Source organism: Patagioenas fasciata, chromosome 9 (assembly GCF_037038585.1).
Source record: "Patagioenas fasciata isolate bPatFas1 chromosome 9, bPatFas1.hap1, whole genome shotgun sequence".
Lineage (NCBI taxonomy): Eukaryota > Metazoa > Chordata > Aves > Columbiformes > Columbidae > Patagioenas > Patagioenas fasciata.
Window position 1 is genome coordinate 18,488,722 of NC_092528.1, and position 21,681 is coordinate 18,510,402.

At 54.2% G+C, this 21,681-nt stretch overlaps 1 protein-coding gene across 1 annotated transcript in view; it reads left to right on the top strand.

The window, feature by feature from the left end:
- The first annotated feature begins 24 nt into the window (after window positions 1-24).
- Window positions 25-21,681, top strand: part of XXYLT1 (xyloside xylosyltransferase 1) — a 35,146-nt gene continuing 13,489 nt past the window's right edge. The window contains exons 1-3 of the mRNA XM_065844597.2: window positions 25-450; window positions 6,250-6,397; window positions 20,371-20,503. Of these exons, the coding sequence (XP_065700669.1) occupies window positions 40-450; window positions 6,250-6,397; window positions 20,371-20,503 (692 nt within the window). The 5' untranslated portion in view covers window positions 25-39. The remainder of the gene's footprint in view (window positions 451-6,249; window positions 6,398-20,370; window positions 20,504-21,681) is intronic.

Here is a 21,681-nt window from a genome sequence, read left to right on the forward strand (position 1 = left end):
CGGGCCGGGGGCGGGCGGCGGCGCTGGGTCCGCCCGGTCATGGCGGCGGCGCTGGGCCGGGGCTGGGCGCGCTCCCAGCCGTGCGCGCTGGCGCTGGCCGCGGCGCTGGCCGTGTGCGCCTTCTACTACCTGTGCGGCGGCGGGGAGACCTTCTCCAGCGCCACCCGCCGCCTCCGCGCCACGCCGCCCGCCCCGGCACACCGCCACCCCCAGCGCGGCGAGGCGGCGGCGGGGGGCCGCGACCTGCACCTCCTCATGATGTTCACCAAGGCGGAGCGGAGCCCGACGCTGCGCGCCAAGGGGCAGACGGCCCTGCGCTCCATGCTGCGGCACGGCCGGCTGGGCGGCGGGGACGCGCTGCACCTCCACCTCGTCACCGAGGGCGCCAGCAGGGACATCGGCCTGGGCCTGCTGCGGGACGCGCTGCGCGGCGCCGCCTTCCCTCACCAGGTGCGGGCGGGGACGGGCGGGGGAGCGGGGCCGCGCCGCACGGGGGCTGGGCTGCTCGGGCTGGGTGCTGCCCCGGCAGAGCATCCTCCGGGGCTGCAGAGGGGCGCGGGGCTCGCTGGGTGATGTTCATCTCCCCGCAAGATAAAGGGAGCAGAGTTCTGGTGGAAAGAAACTTTCTCCGCTGCCAGCCCTTCCTCCAGCGGCATCCAGAGGGGGGGCTTGCTTCCCATCGGCGTTGGAGGAGGCTGCGACTCCCCCCAGTGTCTTTAATCTTTAGAAGGGCTCGTTCTGTGTGAGCTGAGCCCCTGTGCTCCCTGTTCCTGCATGATGGGGAGGTCCTGGTGCAGGTCAGTGGTTATCGGCCCCAGGTCTGAGTGACCCGGGAAGACCTGGTGAACCACTCTGCTTGAGAAGAGCAGTTGCTCTGAGCAGCGCTGCTCCTCTTGTAGAGACCCTGTGGTTAGCCCTGGTTCGGCGTCTCAGCACAAGGACCACGTGCATCACCCTGCTGCCAGCGGCTCTTGAAGAAGGGAATGGAGAGCCTGCGAAGGTTGGGGAGCTTGCACGTGCAAACATTTATCCTGCTGCCTGGCAGAGAAACAGTTCTGCCTCCCAAAAATGTTTTCAGTGCAGTCCATGCAAAGTCAGGCTTTCCTTCACATTGAACAGGTCTCTGAAAACTGGAAGATTATGAAGTTCAGAGATGCCAGGTAACTTGATTTTCCTGTCCTGAGGTGCTGCTGCAGAGTGTTGCTTGGAAGCAACCTCTACTTCTGCTGTAACCTTTCATTTCTCATCTTTCAGATATTTAATATTAGCTGAACTCTGCTGAGGTGTAACTAGAGATGTAACCTTAACATCGTTCATAAAAACCAGTTGTTGCTAAATAATCCCACCTCTTCTTATTCTTAAAAAGCACTTTTACTGGTGCTAGTCCTCAGTCAGGTCATGACTACTGGTGGGTGACCTGCACTGTGCTGGCTGTCCTCAGCTCTCTGGAGGGGTGTGCGTGACGCCTTGGGGAGGGTTCCTCCCTACTGTGGCAGGGTGCACTGACAGTGCCCTGTGACGGTGCAGTGCAACAGCTGACTCAGGTTTGCGGTATCGTGTCCCCTGGAGTGGGGACCCCTGGGCCACCATGGTGTGCAGATCCCTTGCAGACACCCATGTGTGGCTGTGGCTGCCTTACCACGGTCTGCTCTTCGCGGAAACCAAACTCCTCTGCGGGCAGCCTTGCTTCACCAGGAGGACACAGGCTTGTGAGTTAAATGTTGTGGGAGGTGGGAGCGGGAGGTGGGGGCATGTAGTGATGGGTCTGTTGCTGGACGGGCCCCCATCTCTGCTTGTGGACTCACAGGAAAGCTTGGCTCATGGCTTGGTGAGGAGGTCTTGCACCAAAACTGATCTCTGTTGGATGATCTGGAGGGCTCAGGTGAGATCTCACTAGGGTCTGCTCTGTGGAAGAGCCTTCTTCCCTCTCTCCTGGCAGAGCCTGGTGTTGCTTTAGCCTGCCTGTGGTTGGCACTACACTTCAGATCTGTTCACTGACCTGTTTGGAGCTAGAGAGTTCCTAGAGAGCAGATGCTGTTCCACACTTTGGAAGCATACAGCCTTGCTCTTAACACTGTGATGATTTTTGGTGCACTAGCAGATGACAGTGCCTTTTTGTTCTTGCTGTAGTCTACCTCATTTCTCTTCTTTAGTGGCAGGAATTGTCACCACAGCTTGGACTTTTTGTACAGCTAAATGTCAAATATGGTTGATCCCCAACCTGGTCCTTAGCCCCAGCAGTAACCTATCTCCATCCTGAGAGCTCTTCTGGTTTCTTTCGATGTCCACAGAACACTTGTCTGCTTCTTGATGCTGTTTTGCCCAAGCGGACCCGCAGGTGAGGTGTGATAAACTGCTCAGAGAGCAGCTTAAGCTGCCAAAGCAGGACCAATGACAATCTGGAATGTAACTTTTGCTTCCTGAGGATGTGATTTGGGCTTTGCTTTTGGAGCTGTCATTGCCCTCCCTTCCTAGCAGAGCTGGAATTAGCCAGGTCCTCTGTTACAGGACAGCCCAGGAATCAAACCTGGATCCCAGCCCTTGGGGAGGGTCATGGGCCAATTCTCGTCTCTCCCTAATTAAATTCAGGAGCTTTCAAAATGTCCTGGAGACTGAAGCAGCTGGCTGCAGCCTGCCAGGGCAAGAGCAGGGGGGATTTAGGAGGGTCCACAGTGGGGTGTGTGGGAGCAGCTGAGGCACAGAACTGTCCCTGCTGGGCAGGGCAGCCCTGGGCTGTCCCAGTCGCAGGGCAGTCAGGATGTGGCGTCACGGTCCCGCAGTGCCTGTGCAGATGTGGCCCAGCTGTGGGGCTGTGAGTGCAGCGTGTCAAGGGCGAGCGGTAGATGGAGCTGGAGCTCTGCGCTGTGCAGCCTGCGCGGGTGGGGAGCAGCGGGACGGGGAAGCTGCTGCGCAGCGCTGGCAGCGGCGGTGCTGGGGCTGCAGGAAGGATTCGCCACACCCGGCACCCGGCCAGGACCTGGCCCACCCCGGCCTTGTCCTTTGAGCTCAGAGCTCTTCTGCTCGCAGTTGCAGGCACCGCGTCCTGTCCCGTGGGCTGCGGGGGATCTCTGCAGCCTCTCCTGCTTCCCTGGTAGCGAGCCCGGGCGTGTCTCAGCAGCCCATACGACACTTAAAAAGAGCCCGACTCGCCCTACTTCCTGCAACTCTGGGCTGCACGATCTGACTCCTTGTGCTGATTCATATCACCTATTTGTGTCGTTCCCCTCAGAGAATGAAACGAACTGCACACTCTGCTTGCTGCTCTTCCTGGTTGCCTGTTTAGATCGGCCCTGTGGAGCATGCTGCCAAACGTCGACTCTTCCACAGGTCTGGCGCTGTGTGGAGATGTGCTGGGGTGAACGTGACTGAGCTGCCATGACCCCGCGCATACAAGACAGCTCCAAAGATATCTGGCATGAGAAGGAGGGAAAGTTAAAGAGAAGCAAAATGTGGGTTGTTTATTCTAGTGAATCAATTGAAAGGGTCTTTTCTCGCTATGCGACACGTGTTTATAAAACTCTGCTTGCACAGGAAACCCCTAGAACTTTTCTTAGTGTCCTCAGCAAACCTGATCAGATTTAGCTATGGGGATTTACTGAAAGCTGCTACACAAATAAATAACGAAGTACAAAATTAGCATCAGATCAACAGGCTGTGCTAAAGTCAGCAGTGGGGAGAGGAGAAGCCCTCACAGCCCTGGAGAGACCGGTTGGTCTGTGAGTGCGGAAGGAAGATTGAGCTGCTCAGGAGCTTGCTTTGCAGAAGTGCCTAACCAAAGGGTGGGAAAAAGACACCATTTTCCTGGTTTTTTTGGCAGAGGAGGAAAGGCAGATGATGCGGTGTCTGGAGTTTCAGGAGTATTTTTCCCATGATTTTTGTCCGCTGGTGCTTGGCACTCTCCTCGTTTTAGAGGTGACTGAAATGGGTTTGGCTTTTTTTTCTCCCTGCTCAGCTGTTTCCTATGTGCTATGCAGAGCTCAGGCTGCCTTTGCTGGATGCAAAAGGGTGGTTACAGGTGCTGTATTTCCCCTCCACACTTCTCCAGTCCAGCTGGACCCTGAAGCTGCCCCTGCTGAGCTGGGCTGGGAGCAGCACATCGGGCACCGCAGTACTGATGCTGCTCAGCTCCGTGCACAGGAGTCAGTGCCTCTGCGCTGGGGAGCGGCGTCCTGCTGTGTCTGGCTACCCGGGATCACTGCGAGCACCGGCGCTTGGTGCTGCCAATCGGCTGCCTGTGCCCTCAGCGTGGCCGGTGCCAACTGTGACGGTGAAGCCACAGTGCAGCTCAGCAGGGCTGGGGTGAGATACTGCCATAATGTTGCTGGTAATGGAGTTTCCTCCCCTGCGGTGTCTGGGGGGATATTCTGTGCTATCCAAAGCCAGGTGTGGCTGCTGATGAGCTCTCCCAATGCACTTTCCTGGTACATGTTGTTCTGTGTTTTTCCTGCTGTCCCTCTGCAGGCGCTTGGCCCCGAGCCCAGCAGCAGGATGCTGTCCCCAGCGAGGCACTCGCTGGCCATGGAGCCTGCGTGAGGGATCTCACAGCACCCGGCTGATGGCAAGGGTGGTGTTCGGGCTGTTCGCCCAAGGAGAGCCCTGTGGGGACTCTGATGTGACTGTCCTCCAGTGGTACCTACCTCACTGTGAGCTCGGCTGCCGGGGTCAGGATGGGCATGTCATCTTGCCTTGTCTGTGGGTCCCACAAGCAGCTCCCCACCTCCCACACAAGGGTGCTTTGATCTTGATAATGTTTTCTGCAAGAAAGTGTGGGAAGAAGAAGCTCCAGACTGTTTGCTGCCTCTGTCTCTATGCTAGCCTTGCTTAGAATCAGAGCAGCTCCTTGTGCGTCCCATAGAGAGGATGGACCTTGCACCAGCTCATGCTCCAGAGCTGCCTTTTTCTCTGAAGCACTTGACTTGGTTTGATTTTTAAAAAAGCAAATACTGCTTGTTTAAGTGTGCACCACAGGTCTCCTTAACCAGATGAAGTTTTGGTAGGGAAAAGGAGCGAAACCATAGAACTGTTGACTAGTTTGGAAGGAACCTCCAGAGACTGTGGGGTTGAGTTCCCTCCTGAAGGAAGGGCCGGCTTGGGAAAGTGTCTTGGTATCCCTCAAACTAGGCTGCTCTTTCTAAAATTCAAGTACTGCTGCAAAGTTGATTCCTCACTGGCCTTCGGTTCCTGCCGGGCTCTTCCTGCTTCCCCTGGCCTGAGAAAGGCAGAGCGACCTCGAGTCTCCACACTGAAGTTCCTGTGCTCCCCCCATCTGCACCGGGGTCGTGTCCCTCATCTCTCTTAATTACTCTGAAAATCCCTCTGGTTATCACGTGTGATTCAGTGACCTGCATCCTTCTGTGTGTATAACGAGCATTTGGCTGCTTGCGGGTTCCTGTTCATCAGCCTTTGACCAAAATTAGTGATAAGCGTGTAAAATTTCAGTAGCTGACAAGATAGGTTTGCAATTGCTCCTACTTCTGGCCCCTAGCCAGGACTGTGCAGGCGTGACGGACGGGTGCTGGTGTGTGGGCTCCTGCAGGGCCGAGCAGGGCAGGTCATTGCTGGCACGAGCAAAGCTCCAGCACCAGCGGGCTGAGCTCCATCTAGAGAAGATGCTCGGCTCTGCTGTAACGGCTGGTGTCTGGATTTTCAGCGGCGTGCTGTGGCCCATCCTCCCTTTCCCCCTCCGGCGCTGGCAGGACGTGCTGCAGAGCTTGTCTCCCTGTCGGGCTAGGGTTCAGGAAATCCGGGCTGCATCCCTGGCCCTGTCACAGCCTGTCTCTGTGGCAGGGAGCAAGGCTTGATCCTCAGGGTAAGTGACATGGTCTGGCTTGCCTCAAAATGGCAGCATGCCAGAGCCTGGAGTGAGCACTCACCTCTTCTGATGGGCTCCATATGGCAGACCAGATACATGGTTGCATTAGGCAGTGGGAACAGGCCAGAAAAAAAACCACAAAACATTGAATACGCTTGATTGTGTGTTTGGATTCGAGCCTCTGCCCATCTCACATGAAATGGCTGTAAAAATCCTTCCCTCCTTTCCCTGCCATGCTTAACTGGCTCTGGTGGCAGGGGGACGCACAGGGTCCGGGGCAGCCGGGTCACTTTGTGCAGCTGTGGTACCAACCAGCAGTATCTGTGCTTTAACAACCCCCGGCTCGCCCCACACCCGTGCTGGCTGAGCAAAGGCTGCCGGTGCTGGGCCCGTCCCCAGAGGCAGTGACTGAGTGGTGTTCCTGGCGTCTCTCCTAGGTAATAGTGCATGATGTGAATGAGCTGACGGAAAAGCTGTTTCCAATTGTCGAAGCCATGCAGAAACACTTCAGCGCTGGATCGGGGACCTACTACAGTGACTCGATCTTCTTCTTGTCGGTGGCCATGCATCGCATCATGCCCAAGGGTAAGCCCTCGCTGAGCTGCTGCAGCAGCTGCCTCTGCCAACACAGGCTGTCTTTTTCTTCTGCACAGAGATGTTATCTGGTGCTATTTGAAATGCAAAGAAAGCTAACAAACTTTTGAGGTGGGCTTCTGGGGTTCTGCTCCTTCCTGCAGAGTGATGGACCTTTTGGTGCAAGGCTGCCCACGTGCAGGTCTGGTGGTGTGAGTGACAGGAGGCTGTCCCTGCCACACAGCACCTGGCCCTGTCCTTGCACCCTGAGGTGGTAGGAGAGGTGAGAGAGCAGCAAGTATGCTCACCCTGTGTGTGTTTACAGACACATTTCCCGTGGGTGTCAGCAGAAAGAGGAGCCACGTGTTCGTGGTGCAGCTGCCTGGCTGTGCCCTAGCAAGTGTCAGCAGAAAGAGCTTGTCGAGCCTTTCCTCTTGGCTTCGGTGAGCTCTTGGAAAGCCTTGCTTATTAGCAGCCACTGATCACTAAAATTTCCTTATTGTGCCTTCACTGTGCTGTTATTGAGTGTGGGAACAACAATAAATCTGCAGGAAAACAAGGCAGCTGGCAAAGAGGGCTTGGCTCCGTTGGTGCCATGTTTTCCTTCCCTGGCTGCACACGGGTGCTTCTCCTGGCACTAGTGTGCTTCTCCTGGCACTAGTGTGCTCTCCAGCCTTGGACCGGTCACACCAGGAGGGTGTTACATCCCTGAGCTCTGAACCCCTTCCCCAGAGCTCCCCCAGCCCTGCCTGTCCCTTCGCAGTGCTGGTCCCTGGGCTCTCCCTGTGGCTGCACCACTGGCCTGTCACACCAGTGAGGACAGTGTCCTGTCCTGGGCCAGCCATGCCCTCCCTGTGCCACAGTGGGAGGAGGTGACCAGCCTCTTGAAGCTGGTTGTGGATCACATGTGGTGATTGCTGAAATAGCTGTTGCCGTTGTTCGCACCACCAGCACTGGCAGCTTCCTCAGCATCTGGAGCCTGTGCCCAGCCATACTGTCTCCTGCAGACTTCGTACCATGGATCTCAGGTGCAGCCTTGCTCTTGCTGGGACATGAGCGGGTGCAACTCCCCTGTGTCCCTGCTGAGCCCTTGCCTACTTTGGCTCTGCCCAGTAGCTCCCGCTTCTGCTCTGGTCTGTGAAGCTCCCTCTGGACATGGCCCTGTCTGGAGGGCCCAGCCATCCCATGCTGGCTCATTAAGTGGCAGGGAAGTGGTGTTTAATTTGTGCAGGCAGGCATTAGAGAAGAGCAGGCAGGGAGGTGACTGGCTTCGTCCCCCCGGGGCTGTGGGATGAGGTGGCCCTGAAGGTCCCCTCCAACCCCCACCGATCATTACTCTGGTCTCCAGCGAATCATTACTTTACTCTCCATTAGACTTGAGTCATTTTTTTTTTTTTTAGTCTGGTGATGTCTGCGTTGCGAGCGCTTTGAAGTATGCTGAATACAAATGACGGTATTAATGCCGGTTAATTCACTCATCCCCATTCCCTACTCTGTCTTTACCATGTGTTGAAGATACCCATGTTGTACTGCCTGCAAAAAGCTGGTCAGTCTGCAATGTCTTTTCTCAGTTCGTTAACCCAACAGTTGTCTCATCTCTTGGAAAGCTTGTTTGCTGTCCCTCAGCCTTATGGGGCTTTCAATGGTCTGTTCGGGGCACCGGATGTTTAAAGAGGCATTTTTACAGTTTCACGAGCTTAGGTTTTTTTTCAGAAGCTGCTAGTAAAGCTGATTTATATTTCCTTTGCAAGGGAGGTCAGATTCACGGCGCTGGATGCCTGGTGATTTATGGGGCTGGCAGGGCTCCCCGGCCCCTTCCCTGCTTCCCGATATGCAGACAGCACTAGCAGGGCAGGCAGTGGGACAAGCAGAGGGCAGGCAGTGGGACAGGCAGCAGGACAGGCAGGGGACAGGCAGTGGGACAAGCAGGGGGCAGGCAGGGGACAGGCAGGGGGCAGGCAGCGGGACAAGCAGGGGGCAGGCAGGGGGCAGGCAGTGGGACAAGCAGGGGGCAGGCAGCGGGACAAGCAGAGGACAGGCAGCGGGACAGGCAGCAGGACAGGCAGCGGGACAAGCAGGGGGCAGGCAGGGGGCAGGCAGAGGACAGGCAGAGGACAGGCAGTGGGACAAGCAGGGGGCAGGCAGGGGACAGGCAGTGGGACAAGCAGGGGGCAGGCAGGGGACAGGCAGCGGGACAAGCAGGGGGCAGGCAGCGGGACAAGCAGTGGGACAAGCAGGGGGCAGGCAGGGGACAGGCAGCGGGACAAGCAGGGGGCAGGCAGGGGACAGGCAGCGGGACAAGCAGGGGACAGGCAGCGGGACAAGCAGGGGACAGGCAGCAGCTCTGCTGCCCACTCGCAGGCTGGCGTGCGCTGTGGGAATGGCCCCAGGCTGCTGCTGCTCTCCTGGCTCTCAAACCAGCCACTACTGGTGTCGGTGGGCCCCTTTGCTAAGGTGAAGGAGAAATTACTAAACCTTCCTTTCCAGGCAGAATTAGTGTTTTTCTGGTGCGTTTCTGTGCCATTTTACCTGTCTTTTGTGCCTTTCTGTGCACCTTTGCCAGCACAGCTGCCTCCACAGTGTTCACACAATTTTTTGGGGGAAGCCAGATTTGACTGGAAACTTAAGGACCCTCCAGGAGAAATGAGGGCCCTGAGCTGAATATTAAGCTCTCTTTTGTGTTTGTTTGTATTTGTGTTAATCAGTCTATAGGTTTTTCTCAATACATAGCCACCTTTGCATTAAAGTTGCCTGGCTTCAGTTTCCCAGATTTACAATTTTTTGAAGAGAGGCCTGTTCACAGTATTGTGTCTTAATGATTTGTTTGGAGCCTTGGGGTTGTGACAGGGCATTGACTTTGCAGTCTGATGGCACTCAAAACTGAACGCAAGGGATGTTTGTTGTGGTTTGGGTTATTTTTTAAGGCCTGTGGAACACATGCTGACTGTGTGCGTGTTACACTGAGAATAAATGCATCTTGCTACTCAGCTGCTCTGTCTTTCACTGCTGCTTGGGGTCCTTGCCCAAAAAACTTCAGATCTAAAACCTGCAGCTGCCAGACTATAATATAACAGCTTCTTAGCTGGTGTAAATCATGGAACTCTCTTGCCTTAAATGTCTTACATCAGTGGAGTCAATCTGATTTAAACCAGCTGGGGACTTGGTATGCAGCGTGCAGCAGTGCAGACTGCATAACTCTTGTCTGCGCTGGAGGCTCATAAATCCTGTTTTAATGCAGTGTGGCCAGGCTGGCAGAGCTGGAGGAGGGTTCGATGCGTCGCAGTGGTTTTACAAGGGAGAAGTGATGGGAAAGTTACACTGAGAGAGGACGAGCAAGGTTCAAGCTTAGGAAGAGCTGCCAGGATGAGGACAATGCCAGTGTGAAGTGGTCTGGGGACTTGCAGAGAAGAGCTAGGAGGGGAAGGGAGGACAAGGACTCGAACTTGGACTTTTTTACTTTTCTTTCAAGTATGCCAGTCCAGATGTGACCTCTCACTTCCCGACTGGTTTTGCCCCCTCCAATTACTTGCCATTTTAGTCATGTAACTTTAGAGGACCCAGAAAGCTTTTTATAACCCTCCATACAGAGACATGAAGGAGCAACTTCTGGGCAGGTCTGCCTGGCAGGCAAGGTCAAGGACAGACTCCTGCTGCTGTGAGTGAGGGGAGCGGGAGATGGGTGGCAGAGGGACGGCCAGGGGAGGCTGTGGGCTCCCTGGGGAATTCTTGGCCCAAGTCAGGTAGTTTTCAGGGAGAATTAGTTTAGCAGCTGCGTGTCCTTAGCAGCTGGAGGGCTGAGGGAGCAATGTCAGCATCCAGCAGTTTGGGCAGAGCTGTGAAAACTGTTGTGAGTGTTTGACTCCATATTTGGGAGAAAATATTTGGTGAGGAAATACTTGATACAATTATCACTGTTGAAATCAGTAGGGTGAGATACGACTAAATTATTAAGACCATTGGTTGCAGTGCTTGTGAGAGGCGATGGATAAGAGAGGTGGGAGCTGGGCAGTACTCTGCTGTGAAGACACACCTGGGGACTTGCTGACTGAAAACTCAGGAGCTTGGTCTGCGGGTACCTTTGATAAGGTTGTTCATCAGGGGCTCTGCAAGGGAACTGAACAGCAATGGGAGAAGTGGGTGAGTTTCTGTGTGACTAAACAGAGATGAGGAGATATGAGGAAGGAGAACAGGGCAGGACTGATAATTATGTATTGCTGAAATGTATGGTATATCAACATGGTTGGTTGGGAAGAACCTGGAAGGGGTTCAGAGAAGAGCAGCGGCTTCTATAGGGATGAACCTGGCTGACTGGGACCCACTGGTCTAGGAGAGGGCTGGCCGAGGGTGTTATGGTGTGGTCCATGGAGCCATGAACCATGCAAGAACTGGGGGGCATCAAAGCTAGTGAGAGCTGGGTTTGAAACAGAGGGCGCAGTGGTTATTCACACAGGTGCAGTGATCTATGGAGTTTCTTGCCACGGGATGCTGTAGAGGCTGAGCTGCCTGATGGGAGAGGAGATCACTGCCAGCTGCTGTGTGACAGACACGGCCTCTGCTTTGGGATCTCCCTGGGCTGTGAGCTGTGCAGGAGCACATCGAGGGGACACGGCTGTGTGTGGTGGGCGATGCACGGCCGGCTGTTGAAGGTGAACAAGCAGCACTGTGGCCAGGGAAGCGGCTGCCAACCTGTGCCGTCAGCTTCATAACAGGTATCTGGACTGAATGGTTGTGACACACCAGGATCAAATGGGAGGTCCAGGGGTCTCCCTAGCCTCAGGCTCTGGACAGGGTGTTTCATCCAGCTCATTATCAACGGCTGTACTGATTATTAAATGTCAACCAGATTATAGCGATGTTTGTCCAAGCTGCCTGTTAATGACCAAGCCCCAGGCCGCTTGGGGTTTGGTGCTGCCTGCAGCAGGCTGCAGCTGCTGGCTCTGGCTGGGTCTCTCACGAAACTGATATCGGCCTCTGCCTGCTCTGGGAGTCCAGCCTGCGGACAATGGCCTCTGTGATAATCAGCTTACTCCATTCCCACCGAGTGGGGCTGGAGGGAGGGCAGAGGCCGGGGAGGAGACATGTTGGAGCAAGTGCTGAATCACAGAACAGTTTGGGTTGGAAGGGACCATCAAAGCTCATCTGGTCTAACTCTCCTGCCATGAGCAGGGACATCTTCACCCAGATCAGGTTGCTCAGAGCCCCGTCCAGCCTGGCCTGGGATGTCTCCAGGGATGAGGCATCCACCACCTCTCTGGGCAGCCTGTGCCACTGTTTCAACACCCTCATGGTAAAAAATTTCTTCCTCGTGTTGAGCCTGAATCTCCCCTCTTTTAGTTTAAACCATTACCCCTTGTCCTGTTGCAACAGGCCCCACTAAAAAGTCTGTCCCCACCTTTCTTATAGGCCCTTTTTAAGTATGGAAGGGCTGCAGTAAGATGTCCCTGGAGCCTTCTCTTCTCTGAACAACCCCAACTCTCTCAGCCTCTCGTCACCACAGAGCTGTTCCAGCCCTCCGATCGATTCTGTGGCCTCCTCTGGACTCTCTCCAGCAGGTCCGTGTCTTTCTTGTCCTGCCTGCTCGGGACACCTTGCCTGCACCGAGGCCGGGCTCCCTGAGCTCTCGTGCTGCCGGCTGCAGAGGGGCAGACCCTGCGAGCCAGGGAATGGCAGAGGTATCAGGAAAATAGACTGTTTGCTGGAACAGCGTCTTGACAAGTAGCTGTCTTTTGCTAGTGCACTACTGTAAAAGCAGTCAGGCAGCATCCTGAAAACGTGATCAATTGCATTTGGGGAAGCATTTGCAAGTGTGTGTGTGTGAGGGTTTGCCATTGCAGCTGCAGCACTCGAATCCATAATGCAGGACTGCCAGGCTGGGGCTCTGTTTGCCTGCGGGGTGCCAGGTGATGGCACGCAATGTTTCCCCTCAACAGTACTTGTGTGCAGTGAGTTACAGCGCATTAATCCTGTGTCACACCATGAACAAAGAAACATGCATCAGAGGTCTGTGAGGTGGAGCCCAGCAGAGGGAGATGAGGGAGCACCACCTCCTCTTCTTCCTCCTGTCAGCTGCAGGGCAATTCATGGTTCATGTTGCAGCTACTCACAAAATTCAGCGACTTACATTGTGATAAATGAGCATTTTGAGAGTGCGTCACTCCTGATCCTTTCCTGCTAGCTGGGCGTTGTCGCTGAGCCCCACCACATTGGGGGTACGCAGAGGTGCAGGGGCTGGGAGAGCACCGGGGTCCCAGATGCTCCAGGCCGCATCATGCGTTATTGAAGTGAAGATGTTGTGAAGAGGCACAGAAAATCGGGGTCTGTGCAGGAGTTATGGGAGATGGCCCTGGAGCCACGTGCTCCCAAGCTGCAGTTCCCATGGGATGCTGCAGTAGCTGGAGGTTTTATTTTCTGGCAAAAATGTTTCCGTCTTTACAGGCATGGAGGGAGTGTTAATAGTTTCTGGTGTGCTCTCACAACCTCCCTCCCTGCTTCACGCCGCAGCCATGCGAAAAACAGCCGGATTCCTTCCCCAGCCCGTCTCTGGGCTGTGCTCACTAATGTCAGATCCTGCGAGGAGAAGAGCAGAGGCTGGAGTGATGGATTTGTGAGCTATCGCGGAGTGGTGTCAGCCATTGTTCCTTGCTGGGGCGAGTCTGTTGCGCTTTGGGAGTTGTTTCTGTGGTGCTTTTTGGGAGCAGCCAACAGCAGACATCTAAATAAGCCCACCCCAGGTAAACACTGCAGGCTGTGGCCTTGTAGCGGGGTCCTCACCTGCCAAAATGAGACACTAACCCTGTCCAGCTGCCTGCAGGACGTGCTGCTCCTGGCAGGAGAGCCCTGGGCCCCAGCCCTGCCGCAGAGGAGCGGTGGGGAAGGGCTGCTGCCATGAGGGGGATGCGGATGCTGCTCAGTAGGTGCTTGGTAGCCCCCCAGAAGCTTTGGCATGGTGGAGACCCCTGCCCCATGGCACCACCACCACTGGGGGCTGGCATGACCTGCAGCCCCAGAGGTGGTGTCTCCTCTCATCGTTTCCACTGGCCACCCCTTGCTGCAGTGCCACCATCGATTATTTTTGGATGTCCTAGATCTGTCAGGGCAGGCACATGTGGCTGTTTCCCCGTCCCTGTGGAGTGGCGGGGTCTCGGTGTCCAGTGCACGGGGGGTGCTGCCCTCCCCAGCCAGCGCCACTCCCCTGTCTCCGAAGACTGGAAGCTGTTGGGGGTCACGCAGCATTGATACCAGGGCTGCTCTCCCCCAAGGCCTTGCTCCCTGCTCTGCTGTAGCTTGTTAAGAGCTTAACAAGAAGAAGCAAGGACAAAATCTGCCTGCAGCGCCACAGCCCTTTCCCCCACCATGTGCAGTTAATTGGGACATGAGATCATCTACCTTAATGCATTTACTTTCTTGTATCTCTTTTTGGTTTCCCTTTCCATCTCACCCGCTCATTACTTCACAGCTTTCTCTCTGCACTGCTTATGGCAACCTGCAATTAAGCCTTATTTTGTCTGAATATAAGGTTTCCTGCTGCTCTTCCTCCAGCTCCAAAAAGTGTCTCCACACTCCTCTCCCAGCAGCACCGTATATTAAATACATAGCAAGCAGCATGTAGAGCTCCGTCCTGAAATCTGTTGCATGCTCAGCAACGTCTCTGCTTTGGAGTCTGGTTAAGAGCCAAGGTATTGAGCACTGTTAAATATTAGTCCCTCAGAGCTGGATGGATTATGAGGAGACATTTGAATGCACAGGAAAAATTAATTTCCTGTAACAAAACTTATCCGTCTCCTGTCGAGTCTTCCCCATTGCTGCTGGAGGTGGCTGCAGGGTGTGGACCAAGGTGAGCAGTGCAATGCTGCCATCAGAACCTGAGGCCATCACTGCAGCACCAGACCCCTGAGCTCACCCAGGTGCCTGCCCTGCATGGGTGGTAGCGAAGATTTATCATCTGTCTCTGGCAGGCAGCCTAATTTTTTAATTAGCTGATAAGCTGGAGCTGCTGTGCAGAAGATGCTGCTCTGCTGGGTGCCTAATGGGTGCTGCAGAAACTTGTATTATGGTGTGATTAGGGGTCAGGATGCTCAGGCAGGTCCCTCCTTGTCTCCTGCCCTCCCCTGCACCCTGTCTGCAGGTTGAGGAGGGGAGTTGATGGCTGCCCCAGGGAGCAGGGGTGTCCCTTGGCTGCACGGCAGAGGCGAGGACCTGCATTTAGGAGGGCAGCTGGAAGGTAAGCTGTCTGCGCCTTGGCAAGCCCCACCGGTGCAGGGCTTTGTAGGGTGGTTATCTCTTGGTAGGGTGGGCTCTGGAGCAGCACCAGGCCCTGGTGAGGGGCACTGCAGCCCCCCATTGTCACTGATGTGCTGGCAGCAAGCTCTGCAGGGCGTCGTGCTTGCACACACACATGTGTGTCCCTGCCTCGACTGCCTTCCTTCAGCGGTGTCAGGATCGGCTGTGTGTGTGGGCAGTGGTGATTAACACTGAAAGTAGATGGGGAGACTTTATCCATGGAGGAAATAAGGCCTGGCAGGGTGCACAGCTGGAGGGGAATGTGCTCACAGCCCTGCAGGCGGAAGGAGGGAGGGTGGCTGGCAGCACCAGGGGGTGAGCCAAACGCAGGGAGCATCTGATGAAGGGCAGAATGGAGCACCCAGTGTGTTTGCATAAATAAACCATGTATATCCACGCTGGGCTTGTCATGATGCTGGCAACGCTGCCTGGCACCGCAGCTGCACTCGTGCTCTGCTTCCCACTGCAGCTCTGGCTTTTGAGGGTCATCGGCTGGTTCTGCTGGGCAGCAGCCTCTAGGTTGCACAGGGAGCCTGTCACCCGCCCTGTGCCCACGCAGGCCTTGGTGCTGGCTGTGGGAGTGGTGTTTTTCTTGGCCACGTGTGCCTCTGAGCCGGCAAGGCGGAGGATCCTGGTTTCGCAGCCAGCATGGGCAGCTGCTGCCGGCAGGCACCCTGCCCACTGGAATAGAGGCTGCTGCTGCCCTGTGCCAGGGCGTTTATTGCCCCGGGCAGTGATCCGAAAGTCGCTGCTGGTCCTTCACAGCTCCTGGTTTCCTTAGGATGTCCCCCTGTCATGATGGAGACAGCTAAAAAAAAAAATCATTTGTAGATGGAGCCAAACTCAAAAGCAATGGAGAGAGGTAGAGGGGAAGCTGTCCAGGTGTGCTCAGCATTTACAGACCAGCAGACCTTATCCCTGCAGCCCTGCTGAACCCAAGTTTTAGAGCCTGAGCTGTCAGACCCTCTTGCTTTTGAGGGTTCAAATCAAGTGGCAAAATGCACAGCCAGCCCCTGGCCCTTCCCAAGAGCCCCAACCGCAGCCCCGCAGAACCCAGAGCTGCAGCCAGCAGGGGACACTCCCATCCCTTCCCTGCACAGTGTCACCTGTGCTGGCTGCAGCCGCTGCTGTCCCTGCAGAGAGTCCCTGAGCTGCTCAGCGCCTGGCAGCTGTCTGAACCTGCCCATCACCCTGTCCTTGCCAGACCACTGCCCCTGTGCAGTTTCCAGAAGGGTGCAGGGGGCTCCTGCCTCCTTGTGTTGCAGGACTTGCTGCTGCTGGCTCTGTGCAGAGCAGGAAGCGGCATGCCTGGGTCGCAAGGCAATCTCAGCAGTTTCCTACTTGATTTCACCTCTTCTGCTCTGCATGGGCACAAGGCCCCAGCCTCTGGCCTCGGAAGTGACTGCTGTGATGCAGAGGGGGCACTGGGAAATCGGGGTGCTCCCATCTGATATGTGTCTGAGGAGGCTCCACATTGGCATGATGCACCAGGGTGCTTAGGTCCTTAAAAGCAGGTTTGCTGAGACATGCAGGGACCCTGATGCAGTGGATGGCAGGAGCAGAGCCACATCACCTGCAGCATCAGACACAGACATCTGTCTCAGGAGTGAGTCTGAGGTTTGGGCACAGTGCAGCCTGGCAGGGCAGTGGCGTGTCCCCTCCTGCCATGTCACACTCTGGCTCTGCGGCCAGACCAGGTGCAGGCAGGATTTTGCACTCTGAGGAGGGAGCTGAGCTTGTGCCAACACGAGCCTGTCGATGAACTGGAGAGCTACACCAGCTCCAGGAGGTTTCAATTCTTGCTGCTTCTAGTCTAAAGCTGTTAAACCGCTGTTCAGTTAACAAGATTTAGACTATGCCATTTGCTGGACAGTGTCTGCCCTTTTCATTGTGATCATAGCTTTCCCATTTCACTATTTGTTCCTGGACACAAGTTGTTAATGTTTTCACTCCTTTCCCCTCTCCAGAGTGCCAGTGGCTGCTGGTGGTGGCTTCCCTCTACCCTAGATCTGGTGTGGTTTGTGCAGAGGAAGCTGGTGGTCCCAAAGCAGCCTAGGGAGTTGTGCCCACAAACATCTTTGGCAGCTTCCCTCAGGCTCAGTGCAGGCTTTTGCATCTCCTCCTGACTATCCATCTATCATCCATCCACTTTCTTGTAGTTTTAAATCCGCTATTTAAATCTCTTGCAGGCCATTCCCTCAACTCAGGCTAGGGGAAAGTAGTCCTAGCCTACAGAGGCAGGCTCAAGCCTGCCCATCCGTAGGCTGCAGGTCAAGAAAGGGCAATAGCTGCTGCAGAGGTGCTGGCTGCACAGCATCCCCAGAGCCCTGGCTGGGTCAGCCCAAGCAGCACTTGTCCTCCCCGTGCCCTACTGTGGGATCACACATCCCTGATGCTGGTCTTTCTCGCCTGGACATGACTGGAGAGTGGGTTTGAGCCCAGCCTGGACACCAGCCCTGCTGTGGCTGCTGGTACGAGGCTGCAGTAAAACATTATGAGTGTTAAACAGGGCCAGCTTGGGCCATATAGCTGTCACTGCTCATGGAGATCATCTCTGTTTTGAGTAGCATAACTCCCCTTTACGTGCCGTGGCTGGAAGAGCTGGAGTTGAATGGCACAGAGGGTAAAATGCTGTATGGCAGAGTTAGAAAACTCACCGAGCAAAATCTCTCAGGCTTTTCCCACATTTCCAGCTGGACCCCTCCAAGCTGTTTGTGCCTAAGAGAGCACATGATTCCTCCACCCCCACATGGAAGCCAGGACAAAGCAAAATAGCATGATAAATCATAAATATTAGTGCCTGGCCCCTTGCCAGTCACAGGCAGAGAAATCGTCTTGGCCATTAATCTACCCGTGCAAGCTGCATCTGGCAAAGCAATGCTTAATGTCACCCATGCTCAGTTTTGTCTCGGTGTTGCAGTTCATGTTTGCTTCGAAAAAAAGGAAAAGTACTTTGCACACTCTGGGTCTAATTTATTAGTGAGTTTCTCCTGGGGGGCTTTGCCAGCACAGCATGGGACCAGTGTGGGGTGCTGGTGCTGGGACAGGCAGGGCTGCGATTAGAGCTTCCCCAGAGCTCAGCTTTCGTTCTCTGCTGTGATTAATTGCAGTTAGTGCTCATCTGTAATTTTAGAGAACAATTGTATGACGTGCCTCACGGTTGATTTAATTGAAACCTGATGAAGCGTCAGAAGGCTGCTGTGCATGGGGGTGAGCTGTGCTGGGATCCTCCTGGGAACCCCATCCCCTCTGCCCCACCTGAGAGGGCTCAGGCTTGGGCTTGGGCTTGTGCTGTAGGTCTGGGGCCTCCTCGCCCTGGAGATCTGGGTCTCCTCAACCTGGGGTTTTGTGACCAGCCTGGATATTCTCAAGTGCAGTAGTGTTAAGGATTTTGGGTTTTGCACTGCTGTGGTGTGGATTGCTGGAGAGGTCTGGGGTATTTGGGGTACATTTCGTTCCCTGTTGCAAGAAATCATGTGCTCTGCCTATTCATCTGCTTGAGTTGTGCTAGCGATTTCTAAGGCAGTTAGAAAGGCTGAGGGAAATTGCTTTCAGGTCAAGACCTGCTTTAGCCTGTAGTGAATTACTACGCTTGGGTTTTAAATCTTTGCAAACAGAGGATTATGGTGGTGGTAAATACTAGGCAGGCCTGGGGATTGCCATACCGCTGGCTGAAGGGAGTGTGGCCTTTCTCTTTAGCAGATAGAGAGTGATGAATGTTAAAAAAATAAATTGAGATACAGCCTGGGTTGTAGCTTACATACTATTTCTCCTTGATTTATATTTCTGCTTGGATGCTTCGCAGAGTAAGCAATATATTTCATGCTTAACCTCACAGAGCTTTTTCCTTCTTAAATGAGGACAGTGTGGTAGATACAACCAATTGCCAAGAGCCTTGGATTAGTGCAGGATCTGCAAAAAATTCAGAGCTGCTGTACAGCCCAGTGTCTGCTTGAAGCACAAACACCAAGTGATGAATGCATTTGAAATGGCGAAGCTGCGTTCCTGAGCCGGAGGATGACTGCCCGTGCCGGGCTGCTCTCAGCATCTCTGGGTCTCTGCTCCCAGTGGTGGCTTTGAGGGCTGAAAACAAGCAATTGCCCCCTGCTATCAGCAGTGTAGCCAGCAGCCTGTCCCAGCACAGTGGGCCCCAGGGGTGAGGAACCATGGTGGTGTGAAGGCTGAAGCATGGGCAGCACCCCAGAAATGCCAGCCTGGTGGGGAAGCCCTGCCCGCAGGCACAGAGGGCGCGGGCAGCCGGGAGTGAGGGCACGCTGGGCTTGTCCCCCTGCCTGAAGGGCTGGGCAGCAGGAAGGCTGAGGGCCGTGTTTGCTTGTGGTGGTGACACACACATCCAGCCTACAGGAAGCTCCAACGGCACTTGTGCATGATGAGTGGGGCCAAAACAGGTTGACAGTCTTTTTAATCCAATTAGTGTGGAGTGCTAAGCAACTTGGCCAATTTGCTCTTGGCTTTTATAACACCTATAAATAGCGATGGCATTACCTAATGCCCCAGGAGAAGGCTCAACTCCATTCACAGTCCCTGAGTAGGGCTGAGCTTGGCAGGCCAAAAGATGACTGTGGCTTTGCCTGGGGCTGGTGGAACCCCTCTTATGGTCCAGTTTCTCACAGTGTTTGCATTTGTTGCATTCTACTTGGTCTGCTACAACCCATACAAGATCCTCAGATCCACCTAGGACAAGCAGTTGTGACAAGGCAAGTCTCCTGCACCCTCTCCCAAGCAACATCTCCATCAATCAGTCTTGTGTGCTGCAGAGGAGACTATGACAAATGCAGGCAGGGGCCTGACCCTGTTAACAAGCTCAGGCCTGGCCTTGGTAATGATGTCCTCCAGCCTCTCCTCGCTCTCGACTTTCCCACTGCAAGTGGAAGATGCTTCCACGACTGCACGACCCTTCTTGTCTCTGACAGAGTGCCACCAGCAATAATAAAGTTTTCCAGCGTGCTGCAGAGGACAGCAGTTCTGTGCAAACAGGGAGCTGTGACCTCTGCCCACAGGTAAGCCCATGTCAGGCTGCCAGCAGCCGATGAAATTATAGGATCATTGTGGTTGGAAGAGACCCTTAAGGTCACTGTCCAAATGTAAGCTAACTCTAGCACTAACCCATGTCTCTAAGTATCTCATGAGCTTTTGCAGGTGTAATTGAGGGTGTCATGTGGCTGATTGAATTACTGATGTTGTTTGATGGGAATTGCTCTGATGCTTCGAGACAGGGATGCTGTGTGGGCTGGAGCTGGGAAGTGCTCATGGAGTTGGTAGTTTTTCCCAGGAGTAGGCAGAATAAGGTGAGCATGGGGTTTTGTGTGGCTCCTCCTGCAGAAACACTTCCAGAAAGGGGGAGGCTGTGTTGGAGCTACCTCTTGCTTATATCAGTTGTACAGAAGACTGATCTTCTGGAAGGAAGGAAGGAGGGGACGGATAGAAGCAAGAGGTCACCAGAAATGGTTTCTAAAGTAAATCATACCTAAAATATGCTATGGTAAATGCTGTCATGATGGTTGAAGGTTGGTAACTTTATGTGGAGGTTGCAGCTGGATTGCATTTGCCCTGAATTGGCCAAGTTTTGCCCATGGGGCTGATTGCACCAAATCTTCATTGGGTGTAATTTGTCAAGTAGCCGTTGGTAATCACTGGTTACAGTTTTGTTTTATATAGATGATGTTTCTTCTTTGTGCTTTCAGAAATAACACAGATCATCCAGGTAGACTTGGACCTGAAGTACAAGACCAACATCCGAGACCTGTTTGAGGAGTTTGACAACTTCCCAGAGGGAGCAGTCATTGGGATTGCCAGGGAAATGCAACCAGTGTACAGGTACAGCCCCCTCCCCTTGGGGCAGAGAGGGTGGGCAGGGGACAGCTGGCATGTCTTCTCTTCAACTTAGTTCGGTCTTTGAAAGAAAACCTAGGGGGAAGCAGTGTTCCTGCTTTAATCACTGCAGAGAGACTTAATCTGAAACTTGTAGCCTGGAATGAATGAAGTGTGCAATGTTGCTGTGGTTTCCTTATTCTCACGCACCGTCACAAGACTTCCTGGTCATTGGTGCCAAAATCCATATCTAGATTACAGCACATTTGCTAGAGGTGTGTCCCTGCAGAGATGTTGTATTTGCATTCTGGGGCATCAGTTTGTATGTCAGGGCTCAGAGGTTTTGGCTCTGAATGTCGCAGAGAGCAAGGTTGAGTTTGGGCAACAGTGAGGTTGTGGGTCCCTGGAGTGTCAGTGCACCTTCTGCCAAGGAAATATTCCCTCAGAGAATACTGAGTGGGCAACTCTGTTGGTGACCTGGACTTGCAAGCATGAAGACAGCCCCATGGTCACTTCTCTTGAGACCCTTGGTCCATCAGCCAGTGCTGACTGTGGTGGCAGCTGGCAGTGGGAGCTGCACACCGGGGGGTGGCCCGGCTCTTCCCGCCCATGGGCCACCAGTGGGCTTCAGGGACATGGGTGTTTCCAGGCTGGTGCTTAAAGAAACTGGTTTAATTTAGGCTGCATTGTTTCAAGGATGAATTTCAGGTTTTGTTTTAATTTGGGGTGAATCAGATTATCAACTCAGGATGTCTTGGTGGCTTCTCAAAAGCAGAGCTTGAGCATCTGAGATGGCTTGGCTACATTTGCTAATCCTAATGGAATTGTTCTTGGAGAAAGATAAAAAAGCTTAAGCTGAGTGTCTTTTCCTTGCCTATTGGAAGCGTTATTAGTGAGAGCAATCCTAAGACATGTCCAGCAGCACTCTTGGGCAAAGGCTGAGCTGCAAAGGTCTGAAGCAGTCATTGCTCCTGCATGTGCATCTGGATGGAACGAGGGTGGAGACAGAGAGAAGTGCACCAGCAGGGGACTCATGGTCATTAATCACCACCAGTCATTCCCTAGAAGCCCAAGCCAGCTCAGGACATACTCACAAGAGCATTTCTGGTTGCCTAAACTGCAGAAGTCACCATTGTTCCCAGGCTGGAAAAAGACAACTCTGTGCCCATGGTAGAAGTGTCACC